The sequence below is a fragment of the Jatropha curcas genome, chromosome 7 (genome assembly GCF_041381405.1).
Source record: "Jatropha curcas cultivar XTBG-Jc1 chromosome 7, XTBG_Jcur_1.0, whole genome shotgun sequence".
In the NCBI taxonomy this organism is placed as follows: Eukaryota; Viridiplantae; Streptophyta; class Magnoliopsida; order Malpighiales; family Euphorbiaceae; genus Jatropha; species Jatropha curcas.
This window is the reverse complement of record NC_143157.1, coordinates 20836420-20859505: the sequence shown is the minus strand read 5'-3', so window position 1 is coordinate 20859505 and position 23086 is coordinate 20836420. Positions and strand designations below refer to the sequence as shown.

Genomic DNA, 23086 nt, shown 5'->3' with positions numbered 1-23086 from the left:
GTTTGGGAATTGGTGATTTTGTGAAAGGAAAGAAATACGGGTGGAAAATGCTTGGAAACTCTCACTTCTCTTGTGGGAGGAAAGAAAATATGAAGGGAATATTCCACTATTTATAAGAAGTACAAAAATTTTAAATTTATAACAATTATATTTTTCTTCCTCCTTTTTATTTTCCTTTCCAACCAAACATAGAGTAAAAAATAAGAAGGGAAAATGAATAATAATATTTTTTTTTTCTTATTTTCTTCCTTGATTTTTTTTTCTTATTTTCTTCCTTGATTTTTTTTTCATCTCTTATTTTCCTTCCTCTTTTTCCCAAACACAGCATTAGGATCTAACAACTTATATCCCTTCATAGCATCTTTGTTCATGGCGTGGATTTAATTTTGCTGCTCTTGCTGTGGTTGTGTCGGTGCGAGCTGTATTGATGTTTTAGTTCTCATGTCCTGCTTTTAAGTTTTGGGTTTGCTGTCTTATTGTGCTTTTTTTAATATTATGTGTGTTTTGTTGTTACTGTCAGTGTCCTTATCTTACCTAAAAAAAAAATTTCTGTAGTTTTTTGCAGCTTTTTGTTCTGGGTTTTGGTTTTCTTATCAACCCGACTTAGGATGGGTGTATTAAGAGTGTGCAAATTTACCCTTCGAATCGAAATAAAATTGAACCGACTCATTTTGGTTTTGTTCGGTCAGTTAAATCAAGATAGGTGCAGTTATCGATATTTATTTGGTTTGAACCGAATTTATTATTTGATTCAAATAGATTTTATGAAAATCTATTGGTTTGGATTAAAATCGAATCAAAATGGCAAAACCGTCAAAATTGGTTCGGTTCAATTCAGAAGGCAATTTCAGTTCGATTTGTCTATAAAAATTTCGGTTTGTATGTTTTAATTTCAGATCGGAACTGACTGTGTGCTCACCCTAACTTATTACTGCAGCTACCCTTAACTACATTACAGTAAGATATCTATAAAGGGAAACCACAACATAGGCTTCTCAAGCAAAGCACCAACTTAGGAGATTTTTGGGTAAAAGAATGGCAGACACCAAGAACTCTATTCATGTGGCGATGTTTCCATGGATAGCTTTTGGTCATTTCACACCCTACCTTCACCTTGCTAATAAGCTGGCTGAAAGAGGCCACAGAGTCTCCTACTTGCTACCCAAAGGGACAATCCCCAAACTAACCGAGCAAAACCAGTATCCAGATCTCATTAAATTCTTTCCTCTACTCGTTCCTCATGTCGACGGCCTTCCTTCTGGAGCAGAAACTTGCTCCGATGTACCGTTTCCACTTCACAATCATCTTGCCACTGCATTTGATCAAACAAAAACCCAAGTCAAAACCATTTTAGATACTATTAAGCCTAATTTTGTGTTTTACGATCTTGCTTGTTGGATTCCTTCTTTAGGAAAAGAGTTAGGGTTTAAGTCCATCATGTACAGTGTCTTAGGTGCTGCTGGCCATGCTTTACGTGTAGTTCCGGCGAAGAAGATAATTAAAGGCATGACATTTGAAGAGCTAATGCAAACACCGCCTGGTTATCCTTCTTTAACAGTTGTACCTAGACCAGATGAAGTTGCCCAAGTAAGATTTCTTGCAGAGGAGCTGGGGAGTGGACTGCCATTTTATGAAAGATTAGTCACTAGTAAGAAAGAAAGTGATGCTATTACTATTAGAACTTGCTATGAAATTGAAGCTCCTTTTATTGACTATCTTTCGAAGCAATATTCAAAGCAAGTCTTGCTAACAGGACCTGTCTTGCCTGAAGAACCCATATCACAGCTTGGAGAAGTGTGGGGAAATTGGCTATCAAAATTTGAAGAAGGCTCTGTCGTGTATTGTGCATTTGGAAGTCAAATTGTATTAGAAAAGAAACAATTTCAGGAATTAGTTTTAGGGTTTGAATTAAGTGGGTTGCCATTTCTTGTAGCTTTAAAGCCACCAAATGGATGTTCAACTATTGAAGAAGCATTACCAGAAGGATTTGAAGAAAGGGTCAAAGAAAGAGGTTGCGTTTATGGCGGTTGGGTTCCACAGCCACAAATATTAGAGCATCCATCTGTTGGGTGTTTTATAAGTCATTGTGGTTTTGGTTCAATGTGGGAATCTTTATTGAGTGATTGCCAAATAGTTCTTGTACCTCATTTGGGCGATCAGATTGTAAATACTATGCTAATGGTGGAAGATCTTAAAGTTGCAGTAGAAGTGAAAAGAGGAGAAAATGGTTGGATTTCCAAGGAGAATTTGAGCAAAGCCATCAAATCGGTGATGGATAAAGATAGTGAAGTAGCCATGGAGGTGAAGAGCAATCATGTTACCTTGAAAAAAGTTCTGGCTGGAAAAAAGATGCAAGAAACATATGTTGACTCTTTTATTAAGAATTTGCTAGATCTAATGAAATGAATAAAATAGCAAAGGGAATTAATATTCCAATAATATTTTGGCCTTAAGGAGTAAAGTTTTGATGGAGGGGAAGGCTACTGCTTATTCAAATATTCTAGTGAAAATGATGGGAATAAGAAAAAAGAATAATAATTTTAGAAAATAATTTGCTTGGACTTATTTATCACTTCATTTATAGACTAAATTAATAAAAAATAATTTTAAAAAATAGATATTTCTAGCTAACTATTGAATAAAGTGAGAATAATTTTTAAAAATTATTATTTTTATTAGTTTGATTTATAGTGAATTTATGAACCAAATCTAATCGAGTTTTATCAATAGCTTTATGTCTGCTTTTATTTTTTCATACAAAATATAATTCACGGGGAATGTCATCAATAGTGATATAAGCCTTTTCTATAAAAAAATATTGACGTCATGTATATAAATTTCCCTTTTAAATAATCACAAATAATTTGAAAACAATATCAATCATCTACTCCCTCATTCTCATTTTATTTGCATAGTTTAACAAAATACGCATATTGAGAATTTAGTCAATAAAAGTTATTTTGTCTCTTTTTACCTTTAATTTATTAAAAATATTAATAAAAGTCTCTCATTTAATAAAGAATTATAAAAATTATCATGAGAAAAACAAATCTAAATTTAGAAACCTTGTAAATATTTTGAAACATCTAAAAAAGAAATGATAAGTAAACAAATGGCACGGAATAATATTATTTGTTTTTTTTTTTCATTTTTGTTTATAAAAAGGCATCGGATCATAATTGAGCCACGTCATGATAACTTTTAATCGTATATTGATGGGCCCTACCATGAAAGCATATAATTAATGGTAATTATATACCTACCTGTACAGACATATAAATGGATAATAAATCAATTATAAATAGTATTTTGATTTAAATAATAATTTTTTTATCTCAAGTTATTTGTTTGTTATTTCTTTTTTAGATGTTTGAGAATATTTGCAAGATTTCTAAATTTATAATATAAATAATTATTTTTTCAATAATAACTTTTAGGATCCTTTATTAAATGTGAATATTTTATTAATATCTTTTATGAGTTAAGGGTAAAATAAGGTAAAATAATTTTTGTTTACTAAATTTTTAATATGTGTGTTTTATCAAACTATACAAATAAAATTAGACGGAGAGAGTAATATTTTTAGCCAAATTGAGAAAAGAAAAACAGTAATGTTTTGTTTTTTTTTTTTTTTTTTATTGGTTTATTGTATAGAAATGGTCAAGAAATTTTCATAAGTAACTTTGAGCAGTATGTAGACGTGGCAACGGTTGTAAATACTGGATTTGCTAAGGCTATTTTGTGTTTGTAACTTCTATGCTGAAAGAGATGGGAAAATGTGCTGCAAACATTGAAAGGGGCTTCAAAATAGAGCAACGAGGATTGGCCACAAAATTTGTTTGTAACTTTCTCAAGACGATGGTCCTCAATTTTATAAATTAAGTGGAAAAATAAAAATATGATGATCCTCAATTTTACAAATTACTTTATTTATCTCAAAATATAAATAATTTAAAATTTTTACACAACGATTAAGAAGCAATTAATTTTCTTAGATTATAACAAACTGAATAATAATTTGTCTCAAAATTAATAATTAATTATGATATATTGAAAAAACATTGCTTATATTTTTTGAAATACATAAAATAACTTATATTTTTAAAATAAAAAACGATTATTAGTTTGAGACAGAGCGAATACTTAAAAGATATAAACCAAATAAAATTTTTCAAAACAGTATCAAGAGTGTGCACAAGTTTCTTGGACTCTGACGTATTCTAGAAAATCGTCTAAAATTTTTCAGTCTAAAAAAAAAAACTCAATATGATATAATTCTACCTCGAATACTGTCCTAAACGTAAGTTTAATTTTTTGGTTTTTAACTGGTCCACGTCAACTCAAACTTCCATTAAATTTACAGCATTTACAACTTTAATCCTAAAAATGACAATGGGTAGGTTACCCATTAAAATTGCCCTACCCGTATTCATACCGGTTTAAATATTGTATATCCAATTGGTTTAAATATACGCATGCAAATCAAGACGTAAAATCTCCAACTAAATAAATTCAAATATCATATTTTAATTTAGTAATAAACTCTTATAAAGAAGGGATCACCCTCACAAAGTTGAGATAAAAAAAACTCTGAATGTAGAGAAAAACCAATAATAACAAAAATACAAAAAAAGGATAAATCTATTATAGAAAAAACATATCTGAGTTATTAGAGTGAATAAAAAATTAAAAGTGAAGGTGAAGCAAAAGAAAGAGTAGAATGTAGGGTTAAAAGACTTGAAAGAAAATAAAGAAAGGAGAGGGAATAGTGTTAGACGTATATGCTACTAATTGTTTTTATCATTTAGTTATTTTAACATATAAATAGAAATATCAAATACAATAATAATATTAATTATTATTTAATCATGCTTAATATTAATATTAATTATTATAATTAGAGAAAGTTATCATCGTACTCTTGTATTTTGCTAAAAAAGAAAAAGACATTACCTTGTCTTTTTAAAAATTGACTAATATATTGTCGCATTTTGAGTCTATTACATTAAATTGTTTCAATATTTGCAATTTTATAGTACAAGTCAAAGGAAAACCTAACGATTATGATATCTCGCTTGAACACCATTCCAATTAAAGAAATTGAAATGCTAAATTGGACTAAAACTACACGGAAAAAGCTTATTAATCTGATTTTGCTTTTAGAAAAAAGTAGTCGTCATCTTATGTTTAATTATTAAAGGGAAAACTTAAGGAAAAAAAAAAAAATCCTAACATGATTCCAAAAAAATAATTGCCCAATGGAAAAAAATAAACTAGAAGTTGAAACCAAAGAAGATTTAGCGACCAGCTTTTTGACATAATTTGTACGATTATCATTATTGTAAACTAGTATTGGAAATTTTTGTAGAGCTAGCTTATACAATGATAGTCAATCAAAAATGTGATATTTAGTGGATGACATGTGAAGTAAAATTCTTTTTTCTGTTTGGCTACTTAGAAAATGCAAGAATATGTTGAACTTTGTTTAACTAGGTTAAAGACGAACAAGGTATATAGATAAACATAAACATTATCAAACAACTTACTCTGTTTGTTAAGGATTTTTAAACGACATGGCTAGTTGCAGTATCAAATTAAGTTATCGATTCATCATAAATATAACATTCAATTGTCAATCCTATAAAATGTTTATTTAATTTTGTATTTTATTCATTTATTTTTTATATTTTATATCATTTTTACATTTGGTTGATTGATTTTTATATTTTATACTCCTTCTGTTGTTTTTATATAGAAACAACTAATTTTTCACTAAGATTAAAAAAGTAGTTTAACCAACTTTTTTGTGCCCTTCTTTTCCTAATTTACCCCTAATATCTCATTTATTTCTCCTCTAATATCAATGTATGCTTTAAATTATGTTTCAATCTTCAATGAAGCTTTAAATGCTTTGTTGGAATAAAGAGAATAAAGACGGATGCAAAAAATAAAGTTTATGCTCTAAGTTGTGGAGGAAAATACATTTTTTAGTCTTTTATTTAGGAAAGTTGTGTTGAAATATGAAAATTTATGCTCATTTAACATTTCAACTACTTTTGATTATTGAAGACATACTTTAAATATCGTGCAATTTATCAAATATTCAAGTGAAGTCCGTATAAATGCTTTTCATTGTGTTCAACCTAAAAATTTTGTGGCATTTTTCTATTCAAACTGCATTTTAATCAGCACTCAAATCACCTATATGAGCATATTTTTTTTCAATGAAAATTGATGTAAGAAACCAATTCTCCAAAATTTCTTCACATTAAATGTTCATCTATACTTTTGTCTGTCATTATCTTGAGAATCTCCCACAGTAAAAGCTTCACAAAGAATTAAACAATGGTAAAATAGATTTTTCACATTGGCATAGTTCCCAAAGTTATCAAATTAGGCAAAATTTTCTATATAAAAAGAACACTCAAAATAGAAACTTTTCCTATATAAAAAGAACAGAGGGAGTATCATTTTATATCATTCAATCCTATAAATTATTTATCATTAATTACCCAAAATACATTTTCAGGTAAAGTGTTGCTGGTCTTTAATTAAAGGGAGAGAGCTGAATGGCCACAATCCTTTATATATTGATGAGAAAGAAAACTAAGAGTCGTTTGATTAAAAAAAAAACTACAAAGTCTTTGGAAATAGAACACACTAATTAATTAAAAATAATGCTTTATTTATTGATGAGAAAGAAAACTAAGAGTCGTTTGATTAAAAAAAAACTACAAATTCTTTGGAAATAGAACACACTAATTAATTAAAAAATAATGCTTCCTGCATCAAGAAGAAATGTCATCTAATTTCATTAATTAATATAATTAATTAACCTTCCACAAATCAAGATGATTTAATTTAATTAATCTTCAATTATTTAATCCAAACGTCAAAGAAACGTCTTAATTACACATACAAATGCAAGAAGAAGAGAAGAGGAAAAACAAGTTATCCAAAAGAAGACAAGCAAGTTATCCAAAAGGAAAAACTAATGGAAGGAATAATTAGTTTAGAGGTTAAAGGAAAGAAAAGGCAAATAAACTACTCTCCTAAAATTCTTTTGGGGCTTTATATTTTCGTGGAAAAAGAAATTAAGAAAACCCTAATAGCATTGGCCATTTACAAGGTCCATGAAAGCAAATTGATGAAAATGGCTAGCGTCAGCAATGTAGTTTCTGTCAAGGAAGAGAAATGGATAAAGCATTATTGTAGTTCTCAGAAAATACTCCTCGTTGGTGAAGGAGACTTTTCTTTTGCTGTTTGCTTGGGTAGAGCCTTTGGTTCTGCTACAAACATTGTTGCCACTTCTTTGGACTCCAAAGGTAAAGCACTTTCTCTTAAGTATGTATTTCTTTTTTTTTTTTTTTTTTTAACTATTCGGTATCCGAAGCCGATTGGCCCATCTAATTTGGATTCACGTTGGGCAGCCTCGTCTCGCAAAGGGGCAAAATGCTCATTCCCGAGTATTTAAAGAGACTTCATACCCAGAATTTGAACTCAAGACCTCTGGTTAAGGGGGAGAAGGGATCTCTACCATCCCACCTCATCTCACCTGTTGGGGATTAAGTATGCATGTAAAATGATCATTCTTATTTTGATTTTGTTTTGTAAAATAAAGATGAGTTGAAGTCAAAGTACTCAAAAGCTATAGTGCACTTAAAGGAGCTAGAAGAGCTTGGATGCACAATTGTTCATGGAGTGGATGCTCTTACAATGAGACAACACCCTCTCCTCAACAACAAATCTTTTGACAGGATAGTCTTTAACTTTCCTCATGCTTCTCTTATCTGGCGTGAACATGACTGGCTCCAAATTGAGTAAGTTTGGGGTTTATCTCGTACCTGTCTCATGTCTCTAATTGTTAAAATTGTCTTTTCTGATTTAGTTTATGGTTAATGCACAGGCTTCATAAGAAGGTAGTGGAGGGCTTTCTTAAGAGCGCAAGAAACATGTTGTCAAAGAATGGTGAGGCTCATGTGACTCACAAAACTGCTCATCCATTCAGTAATTGGGAGATTGTGAAGTTAGCCAAGCAAGTTGGGTTATGTTTGGTTGAAGAAGTAAGGTTCAATATATGGGATTATCCTGGATATGAGAATAAGAAAGGGTATGGCCTTGGCCTCCAATGTGACCTGACATTTCCTGTTGGAGCTTGTTCAACCTTCAAATTTGCCTAACTTGCAATCTCATAACTGGAAATTAGTCATGTTAAAAAAAAAAAAAAAAAAAATCTAAATCCTTAATGGAAGTACTTGAACTTTTTGAGTCATTCTGGGTTTGGTTCTAGGTAGACTATATTGTTTGACTGCCAAATAGATTTTATAATATGCACAATGTTAATGGTGGTAGCAGTAGTGAAGGCCAATTGCAACAAATCATTCACACAATCTGCAATTTATTATATTAGGTTTTTTTTTTTTTAATATTTTTGACACGTCCATTACTTAAACATTTTAATAATATTTGAACATTTAATTTCAAAAATATTAAGATTGATATTGAATATTTATTTTATTAATATTGGGACAAAGTAGTTTTGAGCTAACTTACACATTATTTGACCCACCCTTAATTAGCGTCTCTCATTGCTGTCAAAATCATTAAGCTTTTATATGTTAGTATAGTCTTCACTCTTCCTCCGAAAACCTAAAACCTAAATAATCTATTTTCTTTTTTTTTTTTTTCAAATAATCCTCAGATTTGTATACAGATTTGAGTTATTGTTTCCCATATATTGAGATTTTGTTCTCAGATCTAATTCTAAATTATTGTTATTACCATTCTAGTGATTTTGTCTATTTTTTTTTATTATTTATATAGTTATGCAGAAAGAAATATAGATTTTCGAAAGAAATTTAAACGTAATCATATCGGATTTATAGAAAGACCATCAAGCCGAACAATGACCATGAATAGGCACTATGTGGAGTAAGTGATCGCCAATGGAACAAATATTATGCTATGTCAACTCGATCAGATATTTCAAATCAAAATTGTGTTTTTTTATTCTTTGTATAAGTGATTTATTATTAGACTTTCTGTACAAAAATATAAAAACATATTGATCTATAGTTTCCACTTCCGTTTACTCAATAATTCTAATAGAAAAAGTACTACTTCCGTTTCACAATACTTGTCACATTTGTAATTCGAAGGAATAATAAATTTTTTTTCCATATTTACCCTTTTAATAATTTTCTTAGAGAATTAGTATCAAATTAAGAGTAATATAGTCAATTTACTCAATAATTTATTGTAACCTAGACAATTTAATTGTTTTCTTAAGGATTATGAAATTCTAAATGTGACAACTATTATGGAACAAAGATAGTGATTTATATATATTTTTTTCATCTCCTATTTTATTTTTTCTATCGGCTGCTTGCTTTAAACTTAGGCATGGCTACCGGTTCAGTTTGAATCGGAACAAAACTAGAATCGTACCGTACTGTAGACGAATTAGAATTGAAACTGTCGATTCAAAGTTTTAAATTGGAACCGGCAGTTTAAGATCCTGTTAAGATTCATGTGAATGTTAAATTCTGAACCTGAACTGGCGGTTCTAGTCCAGTTCGGCTGAAAATTTTTTATTTTTATTTTTACAAAATATAATCACTTAGTCTATTTTATAAAATTTAGTATATAATTATGTTGTTTAATACAAATGTGAGTTTAACATTTTTTTCCTTTTAAATATTTACTTAGTTCAAAATTACATTGTTTGAAACATTTTTAAAATTTTTCTAATAATTTATTTAATTAATAAAATTTAGACAAATAAAATTATAATTTATTTGATTATTGTATAAAATTAATTAATTTTATTGCGTATATTCATACGAGCATTCTAAAAGTTATTTAAAATAAATTTACCAATATTTTTTTCAAATTCACATTAATCTTTTCAAAAGAAAGACGCGTTATAATCGAATTTTAATTTTTTTTTAGAAAAAATTAATACACATATTGTCAGAAATCATGATTGAAACCGTCGGTTTATCGAAATCACGTCGAAATCGACTGAAATAGAAAAATTGAACCGAAGTCGAGATTTTAAGGGCGGTCAAGTCCAATATTTTAAAAATCTTGAACCGAGAAAGCGTATTTAAACTACAGTTATAGTAATGATATAAATATATTTTAATGATAATAAGTTACCTACACTTTGTGCATGTAAAAACTAGAACATTCAATTTCCACATGCAATGAATCTTGAAAAAAGGAAAAGATTTTTACAAAAAGCCCTCATTGCTCATTTCCTTTTGCATTCTCGACCGACAAGATTGGGTGGATCTTTAATGGTTATGCATGATGTCCAAGTTTGAAGAGCAGATGCAAGTCATCAATTACTAGACTTGACCCGTGAACTAATAAATTGATCCATAAGAAGTGGCTAAATCAAATAATAATAATAATAATAATAATATATATATATATATATATATATATATATATATATATATATATATATATATATAAAGCAAGCATTTTTTTTCCTAGAAAGTAGACATGTGTCATATCCACTTGATATTTTAATTTGACATATAGCATATTTCTCCAATTAGACTTCCACTTGGTATGGTTTGATTTGATTATTCAATATATTGGTTTAGTTTGGATTTATTTTGAGTTAATATTTTTTATTCGATTTGATTTGATTATTTAATTTATTGATGTATTGGTTTGGTTTGGATTTATTTTGAATTAGTATTTTTATTTGGTTTGATTTTGTTATTTAATGTATTAATGGCTTTAAGTAATTATTATTAATTTTTAATTTTTAAAAATGATAAAGTTTAATAACAATGAATTATTCAATTAATGTATTGCTTTGTAACAAATGTTTACTTTCAAATTTGTAAAGTAACAAATGTTTCCTCTAACAACCGTTAATGTATCTTTAAGGTTTCCTTTTCCATTTATTTATTTTTTTAAATGGTGTAGTAATGTATTTGTTTTTTAATTTTAAATTATTTACCTTCGAGAAACACTTTAGCTTTTTTAGAAATATTATATATAAGTTGTATTGCTATATTTTTCTATATTATTGGCAAAAGTGTATTGGTCCTTACTTTTAAAAATATTATTCTTTTTTTTTATTTCAGAATTTTTGAGATTTTAACTATTTTCACTAATGGGATTAGTAGTTCTTACTAACTATTTTCACTAATGGGATTAGTAGTTCTTACTCAAATTTTTTTTGTCTCATTTTTTAAAGATTATTAAACACGTTTTTGTACCGTAAACTATCAGATCAATAAATATATATATATATATATTCAGATAGAATTTTTCTTGGTGTTGTCACGTAGATTTTCAAATTAATGACATATGTATGACTTAATTATTTATTTTTATATGTATTTAAAAATAAATTAATTTATAATTGAATTAAACCATCTTAAACGTAATGAATTAATATAATGTTAGCGAATTAATATAACAATTTATATAACTTTTAATGATATAAATAAATTACGTAATTTATAAATTTTAATGATGTGCGTTGTTATTATTTTATATTAAAAAATTAAAAATTTATATTAATTTAAATTATATTAAATATATGATTAATTATAGTGTTAATAATATGATAAGTTGACTTTTAATTATTTAAAATAAATTATTTAATCATGAATTTTATGAAATAACGAGTTAATTATTTTTTACATTAATTTTAAATTAAATCAAATTAATGAAATTTACTATCTTTCATTTTACTTTTTTTTATTTATCTCTTTAGATTCAATATTTTTAATCTATATTCCCGAACACTTGTCTATTTACTAATTTTTACTTTAATAATAAAAAATCACGCTATATATATTTTTTTACTATTGATATATCTTTATAACATTTTTTAATAACATAATAAAAGAAATTTTATTGAAGAATCTATAAATTATATATATATTCTCTTAATTTTACTTTACTTTATTTTTTTTTAACCGTGTATAGCACGGATATATTGCTAGTATCATAATGAAAGCTAGCATTAATGAATCTTTTACACTATGTTTGGGAATTGGTGATTTTGTGAAAGGAAAGAAATACGGGTGGAAAATGCTTGGAAACTCTCACTTCTCTTGTGGGAGGAAAGAAAATATGAAGGGAATATTCCACTATTTATAAGAAGTACAAAAATTTTAAATTTATAACAATTATATTTTTCTTCCTCCTTTTTATTTTCCTTTCCAACCAAACATAGAGTAAAAAATAAGAAGGGAAAATGAATAATAATATTTTTTTTTTTCTTATTTTCTTCCTTGATTTTTTTTTCTTATTTTCTTCCTTGATTTTTTTTTCATCTCTTATTTTCCTTCCTCTTTTTCCCAAACACAGCATTAGGATCTAACAACTTATATCCCTTCATAGCATCTTTGTTCATGGCGTGGATTTAATTTTGCTGCTCTTGCTGTGGTTGTGTCGGTGCGAGCTGTATTGATGTTTTAGTTCTCATGTCCTGCTTTTAAGTTTTGGGTTTGCTGTCTTATTGTGCTTTTTTTAATATTATGTGTGTTTTGTTGTTACTGTCAGTGTCCTTATCTTACCTAAAAAAAAAATTTCTGTAGTTTTTTGCAGCTTTTTGTTCTGGGTTTTGGTTTTCTTATCAACCCGACTTAGGATGGGTGTATTAAGAGTGTGCAAATTTACCCTTCGAATCGAAATAAAATTGAACCGACTCATTTTGGTTTTGTTCGGTCAGTTAAATCAAGATAGGTGCAGTTATCGATATTTATTTGGTTTGAACCGAATTTATTATTTGATTCAAATAGATTTTATGAAAATCTATTGGTTTGGATTAAAATCGAATCAAAATGGCAAAACCGTCAAAATTGGTTCGGTTCAATTCAGAAGGCAATTTCAGTTCGATTTGTCTATAAAAATTTCGGTTTGTATGTTTTAATTTCAGATCGGAACTGACTGTGTGCTCACCCTAACTTATTACTGCAGCTACCCTTAACTACATTACAGTAAGATATCTATAAAGGGAAACCACAACATAGGCTTCTCAAGCAAAGCACCAACTTAGGAGATTTTTGGGTAAAAGAATGGCAGACACCAAGAACTCTATTCATGTGGCGATGTTTCCATGGATAGCTTTTGGTCATTTCACACCCTACCTTCACCTTGCTAATAAGCTGGCTGAAAGAGGCCACAGAGTCTCCTACTTGCTACCCAAAGGGACAATCCCCAAACTAACCGAGCAAAACCAGTATCCAGATCTCATTAAATTCTTTCCTCTACTCGTTCCTCATGTCGACGGCCTTCCTTCTGGAGCAGAAACTTGCTCCGATGTACCGTTTCCACTTCACAATCATCTTGCCACTGCATTTGATCAAACAAAAACCCAAGTCAAAACCATTTTAGATACTATTAAGCCTAATTTTGTGTTTTACGATCTTTCTTGTTGGATTCCTTCTTTAGGAAAAGAGTTAGGGTTTAAGTCCATCATGTACAGTGTCTTAGGTGCTGCTGGCCATGCTTTACGTGTAGTTCCGGCGAAGAAGATAATTAAAGGCATGACATTTGAAGAGCTAATGCAAACACCGCCTGGTTATCCTTCTTTAACAGTTGTACCTAGACCAGATGAAGTTGCCCAAGTAAGATTTCTTGCAGAGGAGCTGGGGAGTGGACTGCCATTTTATGAAAGATTAGTCACTAGTAAGAAAGAAAGTGATGCTATTACTATTAGAACTTGCTATGAAATTGAAGCTCCTTTTATTGACTATCTTTCGAAGCAATATTCAAAGCAAGTCTTGCTAACAGGACCTGTCTTGCCTGAAGAACCCATATCACAGCTTGGAGAAGTGTGGGGAAATTGGCTATCAAAATTTGAAGAAGGCTCTGTCGTGTATTGTGCATTTGGAAGTCAAATTGTATTAGAAAAGAAACAATTTCAGGAATTAGTTTTAGGGTTTGAATTAAGTGGGTTGCCATTTCTTGTAGCTTTAAAGCCACCAAATGGATGTTCAACTATTGAAGAAGCATTACCAGAAGGATTTGAAGAAAGGGTCAAAGAAAGAGGTTGCGTTTATGGCGGTTGGGTTCCACAGCCACAAATATTAGAGCATCCATCTGTTGGGTGTTTTATAAGTCATTGTGGTTTTGGTTCAATGTGGGAATCTTTATTGAGTGATTGCCAAATAGTTCTTGTACCTCATTTGGGCGATCAGATTGTAAATACTATGCTAATGGTGGAAGATCTTAAAGTTGCAGTAGAAGTGAAAAGAGGAGAAAATGGTTGGATTTCCAAGGAGAATTTGAGCAAAGCCATCAAATCGGTGATGGATAAAGATAGTGAAGTAGCCATGGAGGTGAAGAGCAATCATGTTACCTTGAAAAAAGTTCTGGCTGGAAAAAAGATGCAAGAAACATATGTTGACTCTTTTATTAAGAATTTGCTAGATCTAATGAAATGAATAAAATAGCAAAGGGAATTAATATTCCAATAATATTTTGGCCTTAAGGAGTAAAGTTTTGATGGAGGGGAAGGCTACTGCTTATTCAAATATTCTAGTGAAAATGATGGGAATAAGAAAAAAGAATAATAATTTTAGAAAATAATTTGCTTGGACTTATTTATCACTTCATTTATAGACTAAATTAATAAAAAATAATTTTAAAAAATAGATATTTCTAGCTAACTATTGAATAAAGTGAGAATAATTTTTAAAAATTATTATTTTTATTAGTTTGATTTATAGTGAATTTATGAACCAAATCTAATCGAGTTTTATCAATAGCTTTATGTCTGCTTTTATTTTTTCATACAAAATATAATTCACGGGGAATGTCATCAATAGTGATATAAGCCTTTTCTATAAAAAAATATTGACGTCATGTATATAAATTTCCCTTTTAAATAATCACAAATAATTTGAAAACAATATCAATCATCTACTCCCTCATTCTCATTTTATTTGCATAGTTTAACAAAATACGCATATTGAGAATTTAGTCAATAAAAGTTATTTTGTCTCTTTTTACCTTTAATTTATTAAAAATATTAATAAAAGTCTCTCATTTAATAAAGAATTATAAAAATTATCATGAGAAAAACAAATCTAAATTTAGAAACCTTGTAAATATTTTGAAACATCTAAAAAAGAAATGATAAGTAAACAAATGGCACGGAATAATATTATTTGTTTTTTTTTTTCATTTTTGTTTATAAAAAGGCATCGGATCATAATTGAGCCACGTCATGATAACTTTTAATCGTATATTGATGGGCCCTACCATGAAAGCATATAATTAATGGTAATTATATACCTACCTGTACAGACATATAAATGGATAATAAATCAATTATAAATAGTATTTTGATTTAAATAATAATTTTTTTATCTCAAGTTATTTGTTTGTTATTTCTTTTTTAGATGTTTGAGAATATTTGCAAGATTTCTAAATTTATAATATAAATAATTATTTTTTCAATAATAACTTTTAGGATCCTTTATTAAATGTGAATATTTTATTAATATCTTTTATGAGTTAAGGGTAAAATAAGGTAAAATAATTTTTGTTTACTAAATTTTTAATATGTGTGTTTTATCAAACTATACAAATAAAATTAGACGGAGAGAGTAATATTTTTAGCCAAATTGAGAAAAGAAAAACAGTAATGTTTTGTTTTTTTTTTTTTTTTTTATTGGTTTATTGTATAGAAATGGTCAAGAAATTTTCATAAGTAACTTTGAGCAGTATGTAGACGTGGCAACGGTTGTAAATACTGGATTTGCTAAGGCTATTTTGTGTTTGTAACTTCTATGCTGAAAGAGATGGGAAAATGTGCTGCAAACATTGAAAGGGGCTTCAAAATAGAGCAACGAGGATTGGCCACAAAATTTGTTTGTAACTTTCTCAAGACGATGGTCCTCAATTTTATAAATTAAGTGGAAAAATAAAAATATGATGATCCTCAATTTTACAAATTACTTTATTTATCTCAAAATATAAATAATTTAAAATTTTTACACAACGATTAAGAAGCAATTAATTTTCTTAGATTATAACAAACTGAATAATAATTTGTCTCAAAATTAATAATTAATTATGATATATTGAAAAAACATTGCTTATATTTTTTGAAATACATAAAATAACTTATATTTTTAAAATAAAAAACGATTATTAGTTTGAGACAGAGCGAATACTTAAAAGATATAAACCAAATAAAATTTTTCAAAACAGTATCAAGAGTGTGCACAAGTTTCTTGGACTCTGACGTATTCTAGAAAATCGTCTAAAATTTTTCAGTCTAAAAAAAAAAACTCAATATGATATAATTCTACCTCGAATACTGTCCTAAACGTAAGTTTAATTTTTTGGTTTTTAACTGGTCCACGTCAACTCAAACTTCCATTAAATTTACAGCATTTACAACTTTAATCCTAAAAATGACAATGGGTAGGTTACCCATTAAAATTGCCCTACCCGTATTCATACCGGTTTAAATATTGTATATCCAATTGGTTTAAATATACGCATGCAAATCAAGACGTAAAATCTCCAACTAAATAAATTCAAATATCATATTTTAATTTAGTAATAAACTCTTATAAAGAAGGGATCACCCTCACAAAGTTGAGATAAAAAAAACTCTGAATGTAGAGAAAAACCAATAATAACAAAAATACAAAAAAAGGATAAATCTATTATAGAAAAAACATATCTGAGTTATTAGAGTGAATAAAAAATTAAAAGTGAAGGTGAAGCAAAAGAAAGAGTAGAATGTAGGGTTAAAAGACTTGAAAGAAAATAAAGAAAGGAGAGGGAATAGTGTTAGACGTATATGCTACTAATTGTTTTTATCATTTAGTTATTTTAACATATAAATAGAAATATCAAATACAATAATAATATTAATTATTATTTAATCATGCTTAATATTAATATTAATTATTATAATTAGAGAAAGTTATCATCGTACTCTTGTATTTTGCTAAAAAAGAAAAAGACATTACCTTGTCTTTTTAAAAATTGACTAATATATTGTCGCATTTTGAGTCTATTACATTAAATTGTTTCAATATTTGCAATTTTATAGTACAAGTCAAAGGAAAACCTAACGATTATGATATCTCGCTTGAACACCATTCCAATTAAAGAAATTGAAATGCTAAATTGGACTAAAACTACACGGAAAAAGCTTATTAATCTGATTTTGCTTTTAGAAAAAAGTAGTCGTCATCTTATGTTTAATTATTAAAGGGAAAACTTAAGGAAAAAAAAAAAAATCCTAACATGATTCCAAAAAAATAATTGCCCAATGGAAAAAAATAAACTAGAAGTTGAAACCAAAGAAGATTTAGCGACCAGCTTTTTGACATAATTTGTACGATTATCATTATTGTAAACTAGTATTGGAAATTTTTGTAGAGCTAGCTTATACAATGATAGTCAATCAAAAATGTGATATTTAGTGGATGACATGTGAAGTAAAATTCTTTTTTCTGTTTGGCTACTTAGAAAATGCAAGAATATGTTGAACTTTGTTTAACTAGGTTAAAGACGAACAAGGTATATAGATAAACATAAACATTATCAAACAACTTACTCTGTTTGTTAAGGATTTTTAAACGACATGGCTAGTTGCAGTATCAAATTAAGTTATCGATTCATCATAAATATAACATTCAATTGTCAATCCTATAAAATGTTTATTTAATTTTGTATTTTATTCATTTATTTTTTATATTTTATATCATTTTTACATTTGGTTGATTGATTTTTATATTTTATACTCCTTCTGTTGTTTTTATATAGAAACAACTAATTTTTCACTAAGATTAAAAAAGTAGTTTAACCAACTTTTTTGTGCCCTTCTTTTCCTAATTTACCCCTAATATCTCATTTATTTCTCCTCTAATATCAATGTATGCTTTAAATTATGTTTCAATCTTCAATGAAGCTTTAAATGCTTTGTTGGAATAAAGAGAATAAAGACGGATGCAAAAAATAAAGTTTATGCTCTAAGTTGTGGAGGAAAATACATTTTTTAGTCTTTTATTTAGGAAAGTTGTGTTGAAATATGAAAATTTATGCTCATTTAACATTTCAACTACTTTTGATTATTGAAGACATACTTTAAATATCGTGCAATTTATCAAATATTCAAGTGAAGTCCGTATAAATGCTTTTCATTGTGTTCAACCTAAAAATTTTGTGGCCTTTTTCTATTCAAACTGCATTTTAATCAGCACTCAAATCACCTATATGAGCATATTTTTTTTCAATGAAAATTGATGTAAGAAACCAATTCTCCAAAATTTCTTCACATTAAATGTTCATCTATACTTTTGTCTGTCATTATCTTGAGAATCTCCCACAGTAAAAGCTTCACAAAGAATTAAACAATGGTAAAATAGATTTTTCACATTGGCATAGTTCCCAAAGTTATCAAATTAGGCAAAATTTTCTATATAAAAAGAACACTCAAAATAGAAACTTTTCCTATATAAAAAGAACAGAGGGAGTATCATTTTATATCATTCAATCCTATAAATTATTTATCATTAATTACCCAAAATACATTTTCAGGTAAAGTGTTGCTGGTCTTTAATTAAAGGGAGAGAGCTGAATGGCCACAATCCTTTATATATTGATGAGAAAGAAAACTAAGAGTCGTTTGATTAAAAAAAAAACTACAAAGTCTTTGGAAATAGAACACACTAATTAATTAAAAATAATGCTTTATTTATTGATGAGAAAGAAAACTAAGAGTCGTTTGATTAAAAAAAAACTACAAATTCTTTGGAAATAGAACACACTAATTAATTAAAAAATAATGCTTCCTGCATCAAGAAGAAATGTCATCTAATTTCATTAATTAATATAATTAATTAACCTTCCACAAATCAAGATGATTTAATTTAATTAATCTTCAATTATTTAATCCAAACGTCAAAGAAACGTCTTAATTACACATACAAATGCAAGAAGAAGAGAAGAGGAAAAACAAGTTATCCAAAAGAAGACAAGCAAGTTATCCAAAAGGAAAAACTAATGGAAGGAATAATTAGTTTAGAGGTTAAAGGAAAGAAAAGGCAAATAAACTACTCTCCTAAAATTCTTTTGGGGCTTTATATTTTCGTGGAAAAAGAAATTAAGAAAACCCTAATAGCATTGGCCATTTACAAGGTCCATGAAAGCAAATTGATGAAAATGGCTAGCGTCAGCAATGTAGTTTCTGTCAAGGAAGAGAAATGGATAAAGCATTATTGTAGTTCTCAGAAAATACTCCTCGTTGGTGAAGGAGACTTTTCTTTTGCTGTTTGCTTGGGTAGAGCCTTTGGTTCTGCTACAAACATTGTTGCCACTTCTTTGGACTCCAAAGGTAAAGCACTTTCTCTTAAGTATGTATTTCTTTTTTTTTTTTTTTTTTTAACTATTCGGTATCCGAAGCCGATTGGCCCATCTAATTTGGATTCACGTTGGGCAGCCTCGTCTCGCAAAGGGGCAAAATGCTCATTCCCGAGTATTTAAAGAGACTTCATACCCAGAATTTGAACTCAAGACCTCTGGTTAAGGGGGAGAAGGGATCTCTACCATCCCACCTCATCTCACCTGTTGGGGATTAAGTATGCATGTAAAATGATCATTCTTATTTTGATTTTGTTTTGTAAAATAAAGATGAGTTGAAGTCAAAGTACTCAAAAGCTATAGTGCACTTAAAGGAGCTAGAAGAGCTTGGATGCACAATTGTTCATGGAGTGGATGCTCTTACAATGAGACAACACCCTCTCCTCAACAACAAATCTTTTGACAGGATAGTCTTTAACTTTCCTCATGCTTCTCTTATCTGGCGTGAACATGACTGGCTCCAAATTGAGTAAGTTTGGGGTTTATCTCGTACCTGTCTCATGTCTCTAATTGTTAAAATTGTCTTTTCTGATTTAGTTTATGGTTAATGCACAGGCTTCATAAGAAGGTAGTGGAGGGCTTTCTTAAGAGCGCAAGAAACATGTTGTCAAAGAATGGTGAGGCTCATGTGACTCACAAAACTGCTCATCCATTCAGTAATTGGGAGATTGTGAAGTTAGCCAAGCAAGTTGGGTTATGTTTGGTTGAAGAAGTAAGGTTCAATATATGGGATTATCCTGGATATGAGAATAAGAAAGGGTATGGCCTTGGCCTCCAATGTGACCTGACATTTCCTGTTGGAGCTTGTTCAACCTTCAAATTTGCCTAACTTGCAATCTCATAACTGGAAATTAGTCATGTTAAAAAAAAAAAAAAAAAAATCTAAATCCTTAATGGAAGTACTTGAACTTTTTGAGTCATTCTGGGTTTGGTTCTAGGTAGACTATATTGTTTGACTGCCAAATAGATTTTATAATATGCACAATGTTAATGGTGGTAGCAGTAGTGAAGGCCAATTGCAACAAATCATTCACACAATCTGCAATTTATTATATTAGGTTTTTTTTTTTTTAATATTTTTGACACGTCCATTACTTAAACATTTTAATAATATTTGAACATTTAATTTCAAAAATATTAAGATTGATATTGAATATTTATTTTATTAATATTGGGACAAAGTAGTTTTGAGCTAACTTACACATTATTTGACCCACCCTTAATTAGCGTCTCTCATTGCTGTCAAAATCATTAAGCTTTTATATGTTAGTATAGTCTTCACTCTTCCTCCGAAAACCTAAAACCTAAATAATCTATTTTCTTTTTTTTTTTTTTCAAATAATCCTCAGATTTGTATACAGATTTGAGTTATTGTTTCCCATATATTGAGATTTTGTTCTCAGATCTAATTCTAAATTATTGTTATTACCATTCTAGTGATTTTGTCTATTTTTTTTTATTATTTATATAGTTATGCAGAAAGAAATATAGATTTTCGAAAGAAATTTAAACGTAATCATATCGGATTTATAGAAAGACCATCAAGCCGAACAATGACCATGAATAGGCACTATGTGGAGTAAGTGATCGCCAATGGAACAAATATTATGCTATGTCAACTCGATCAGATATTTCAAATCAAAATTGTGTTTTTTTATTCTTTGTATAAGTGATTTATTATTAGACTTTCTGTACAAAAATATAAAAACATATTGATCTATAGTTTCCACTTAATGAAATTTTTAGTTTAATTTATTCTAAAAATTTCGAGTTTAATCTCTTCTAGAAAAAAAAGATAGTATCTCTCCACAATTGCCTGGTGTATTTTATTTTTATTTTTTTACTTATTAGTTTTTTATTACTATATGAATACTAATAATTGTGGATATGAAAAAAAGTAAATAATATTAAATTCATTTTAAATATATATATATATATATATATATATATATATATATATATATATATATATATATATAAGCAAAGTAGTTTCCATTATACCGAAGCCAAGTGTAAGCTTGTGAAATTGGTAAGTATGAAGAGGACAACAATTATTTAGCTCCGTTGTAAAAAGATAAAGTGTAATGACAACAATTATAAGAAGTTGTTTTATATTTTTAGATAATGTCTTTATCATAATAATATCTATTTGTTACATCCCATCAAGATAATATATTAAATTAAATTAAAATTTAATTAAAATACAAATAACTCAAGCCATAAAATAAGAAATACTTAATTTCTTGGATGAGATTATGTTGATTTTCCATTACATCTTGTGTACAATTTTTGTACTCAACTAGATAAAGTCATTCCTAATTGATGAGCTTCAGTTCCTTCTAAATGGAGAATTTTTATTTTTATTCTAGCAATTTTTTGTTTTATTGTTTGTTTGGTCTGTCTTATAGTAGTTTAGAAAGTTATAGGAGTCTCGTATACAGGAGTTAAGTTACACGGAAAATGGACACGAGACACAGAATACAATAATGTTTAAAAAAGATAGGACATTCACTCGCTTAAAACACACTACACTAAATATAATACATTAATATTTCAAATAAATAAATAATCATTTATAATAAACATAAAATAAAAAAAAATACTAAATTTCTTATTTCAATGACATAAAAGCAAATTAAAAAAAAAAAACACTTCATTTTTATTGGTAATAAAAAAAAATTTTTGTTGATTAGCTTAGTCTATGGAGTAGTCTTATTTACCAGGAGCTAGGTTGTACAAACACAGGACACAAGAACAATAATTTTTAAAAAAGGTAGGACATCCACACGCTTAGGACACAGTACACTTAATAAGTAATACATTAATATTTTAAATAAATAAAAAATTATTTATAATAAATTATAAACACAAAATAAAAAAGAAACTTAATTTTTTATTTCAATGACGCAAAAACAAATTAAAAAAAAAAACACATCATTTTTTATTTGGTAATAAAAAAAAAACCTTGGTTGATGAGCTCGATATATAGAGTAGTCTCATATACCAGGAGCTATGTTGCATGGAAAGGGGATATGCCAATTTTTAAAAAAGGTAAAACATCTACACGCATAAAACACAGTACACTAAATAAGTAATATATTAATATTCCAAATAAATAAACAATCATTTATAATAAATTATAAAAATAAAATAAAAAAAAAAACTTAATTTCTTATTTGAATGACACAAAAGCAAATTAAAAAAAAATACTTTATTTTTATTGGTAATAAAAAAAAATCTTGGTTGATTAGCTTGGTGTAAGAAGTACGTAGTCTCATATATCAAGAGCTAGGTTGCATGGACACGGGACACAAGATATATGAACGTACAAATATGATAATTTTTAACAAGTAAGACATACATAAGCTTAGGGCACACTACACCAAATAAGTAATATATTAATATTTAAATAAATAAACAGTCATTTCTAATAAATCATAGACATAAAATATAAAAAATACTTAATTTCTTATCTCAATATAATTAGTTAAATTCTTAAAATTATTATAATGATTGAAAAATATATTAATAGTGCGTATGCTTTTTTTTTATATAGGTCATACTATGCATGGCTTTTTTGCTATTGCATATCTTATGAAAAGCTAAACATTATACTTAAGAAGATATATCTTAGCATCTCAACTTTTTAGCATATTTCAATAAGATACAATTTATCATTTTATTATATCATTTTACTATTTTTGAATAATATTAT

At 28.1% G+C, this 23086-nt stretch overlaps 2 protein-coding genes and 2 pseudogenes across 2 annotated transcripts; all 4 read left to right on the top strand.

Annotated features, from left to right (window-relative positions):
- Window positions 1-935: 935 nt before the first annotated feature.
- Window positions 936-2439, top strand: LOC149494932 (UDP-glycosyltransferase 79B6 pseudogene; annotated as a pseudogene).
- A 4555-nt stretch (window positions 2440-6994) lies between these two features.
- Window positions 6995-8378, top strand: LOC149494931 (uncharacterized protein At4g26485-like). Its single transcript, XM_089724458.1, has 3 exons — window positions 6995-7325; window positions 7622-7820; window positions 7907-8378. Exons 1-3 carry the CDS (start codon window positions 6995-6997, stop codon window positions 8178-8180), a joined length of 804 nt encoding a protein of 267 aa, XP_089580584.1. The 3' UTR covers window positions 8181-8378.
- A 4566-nt stretch (window positions 8379-12944) lies between these two features.
- LOC149494930 (UDP-glycosyltransferase 79B6 pseudogene) lies at window positions 12945-14459 on the top strand (annotated as a pseudogene).
- Window positions 14460-19014: 4555 nt separating this feature from the next.
- On the top strand, window positions 19015-20397 carry LOC105650542 (uncharacterized protein At4g26485). Its single transcript, XM_037637852.2, has 3 exons — window positions 19015-19345; window positions 19642-19840; window positions 19927-20397. The coding sequence occupies exons 1-3, from the start codon at window positions 19015-19017 to the stop codon at window positions 20198-20200; spliced, it is 804 nt and encodes a 267-aa protein (XP_037493780.2). The 3' UTR covers window positions 20201-20397.
- The last annotated feature ends 2689 nt before the right edge of the window (window positions 20398-23086 follow it).

Excerpts from the sequence above, each read along its gene's own strand:
- LOC149494931 (XM_089724458.1), top strand. The coding sequence starts at position 6,995 with ATGGAAGGAATAATTAGTTTAGAGGTTAAAGGAAAGAAAAGGCAAATA. Across the intron at positions 7,326-7,621 it reads CACTTCTTTGGACTCCAAAG|ATGAGTTGAAGTCAAAGTAC; the intron begins GTAAAGCACTTT and ends TGTAAAATAAAG. Across the intron at positions 7,821-7,906 it reads CATGACTGGCTCCAAATTGA|GCTTCATAAGAAGGTAGTGG; the intron begins GTAAGTTTGGGG and ends GTTAATGCACAG.
- LOC105650542 (XM_037637852.2), top strand. The coding sequence starts at position 19,015 with ATGGAAGGAATAATTAGTTTAGAGGTTAAAGGAAAGAAAAGGCAAATA. Across the intron at positions 19,346-19,641 it reads CACTTCTTTGGACTCCAAAG|ATGAGTTGAAGTCAAAGTAC; the intron begins GTAAAGCACTTT and ends TGTAAAATAAAG. Across the intron at positions 19,841-19,926 it reads CATGACTGGCTCCAAATTGA|GCTTCATAAGAAGGTAGTGG; the intron begins GTAAGTTTGGGG and ends GTTAATGCACAG.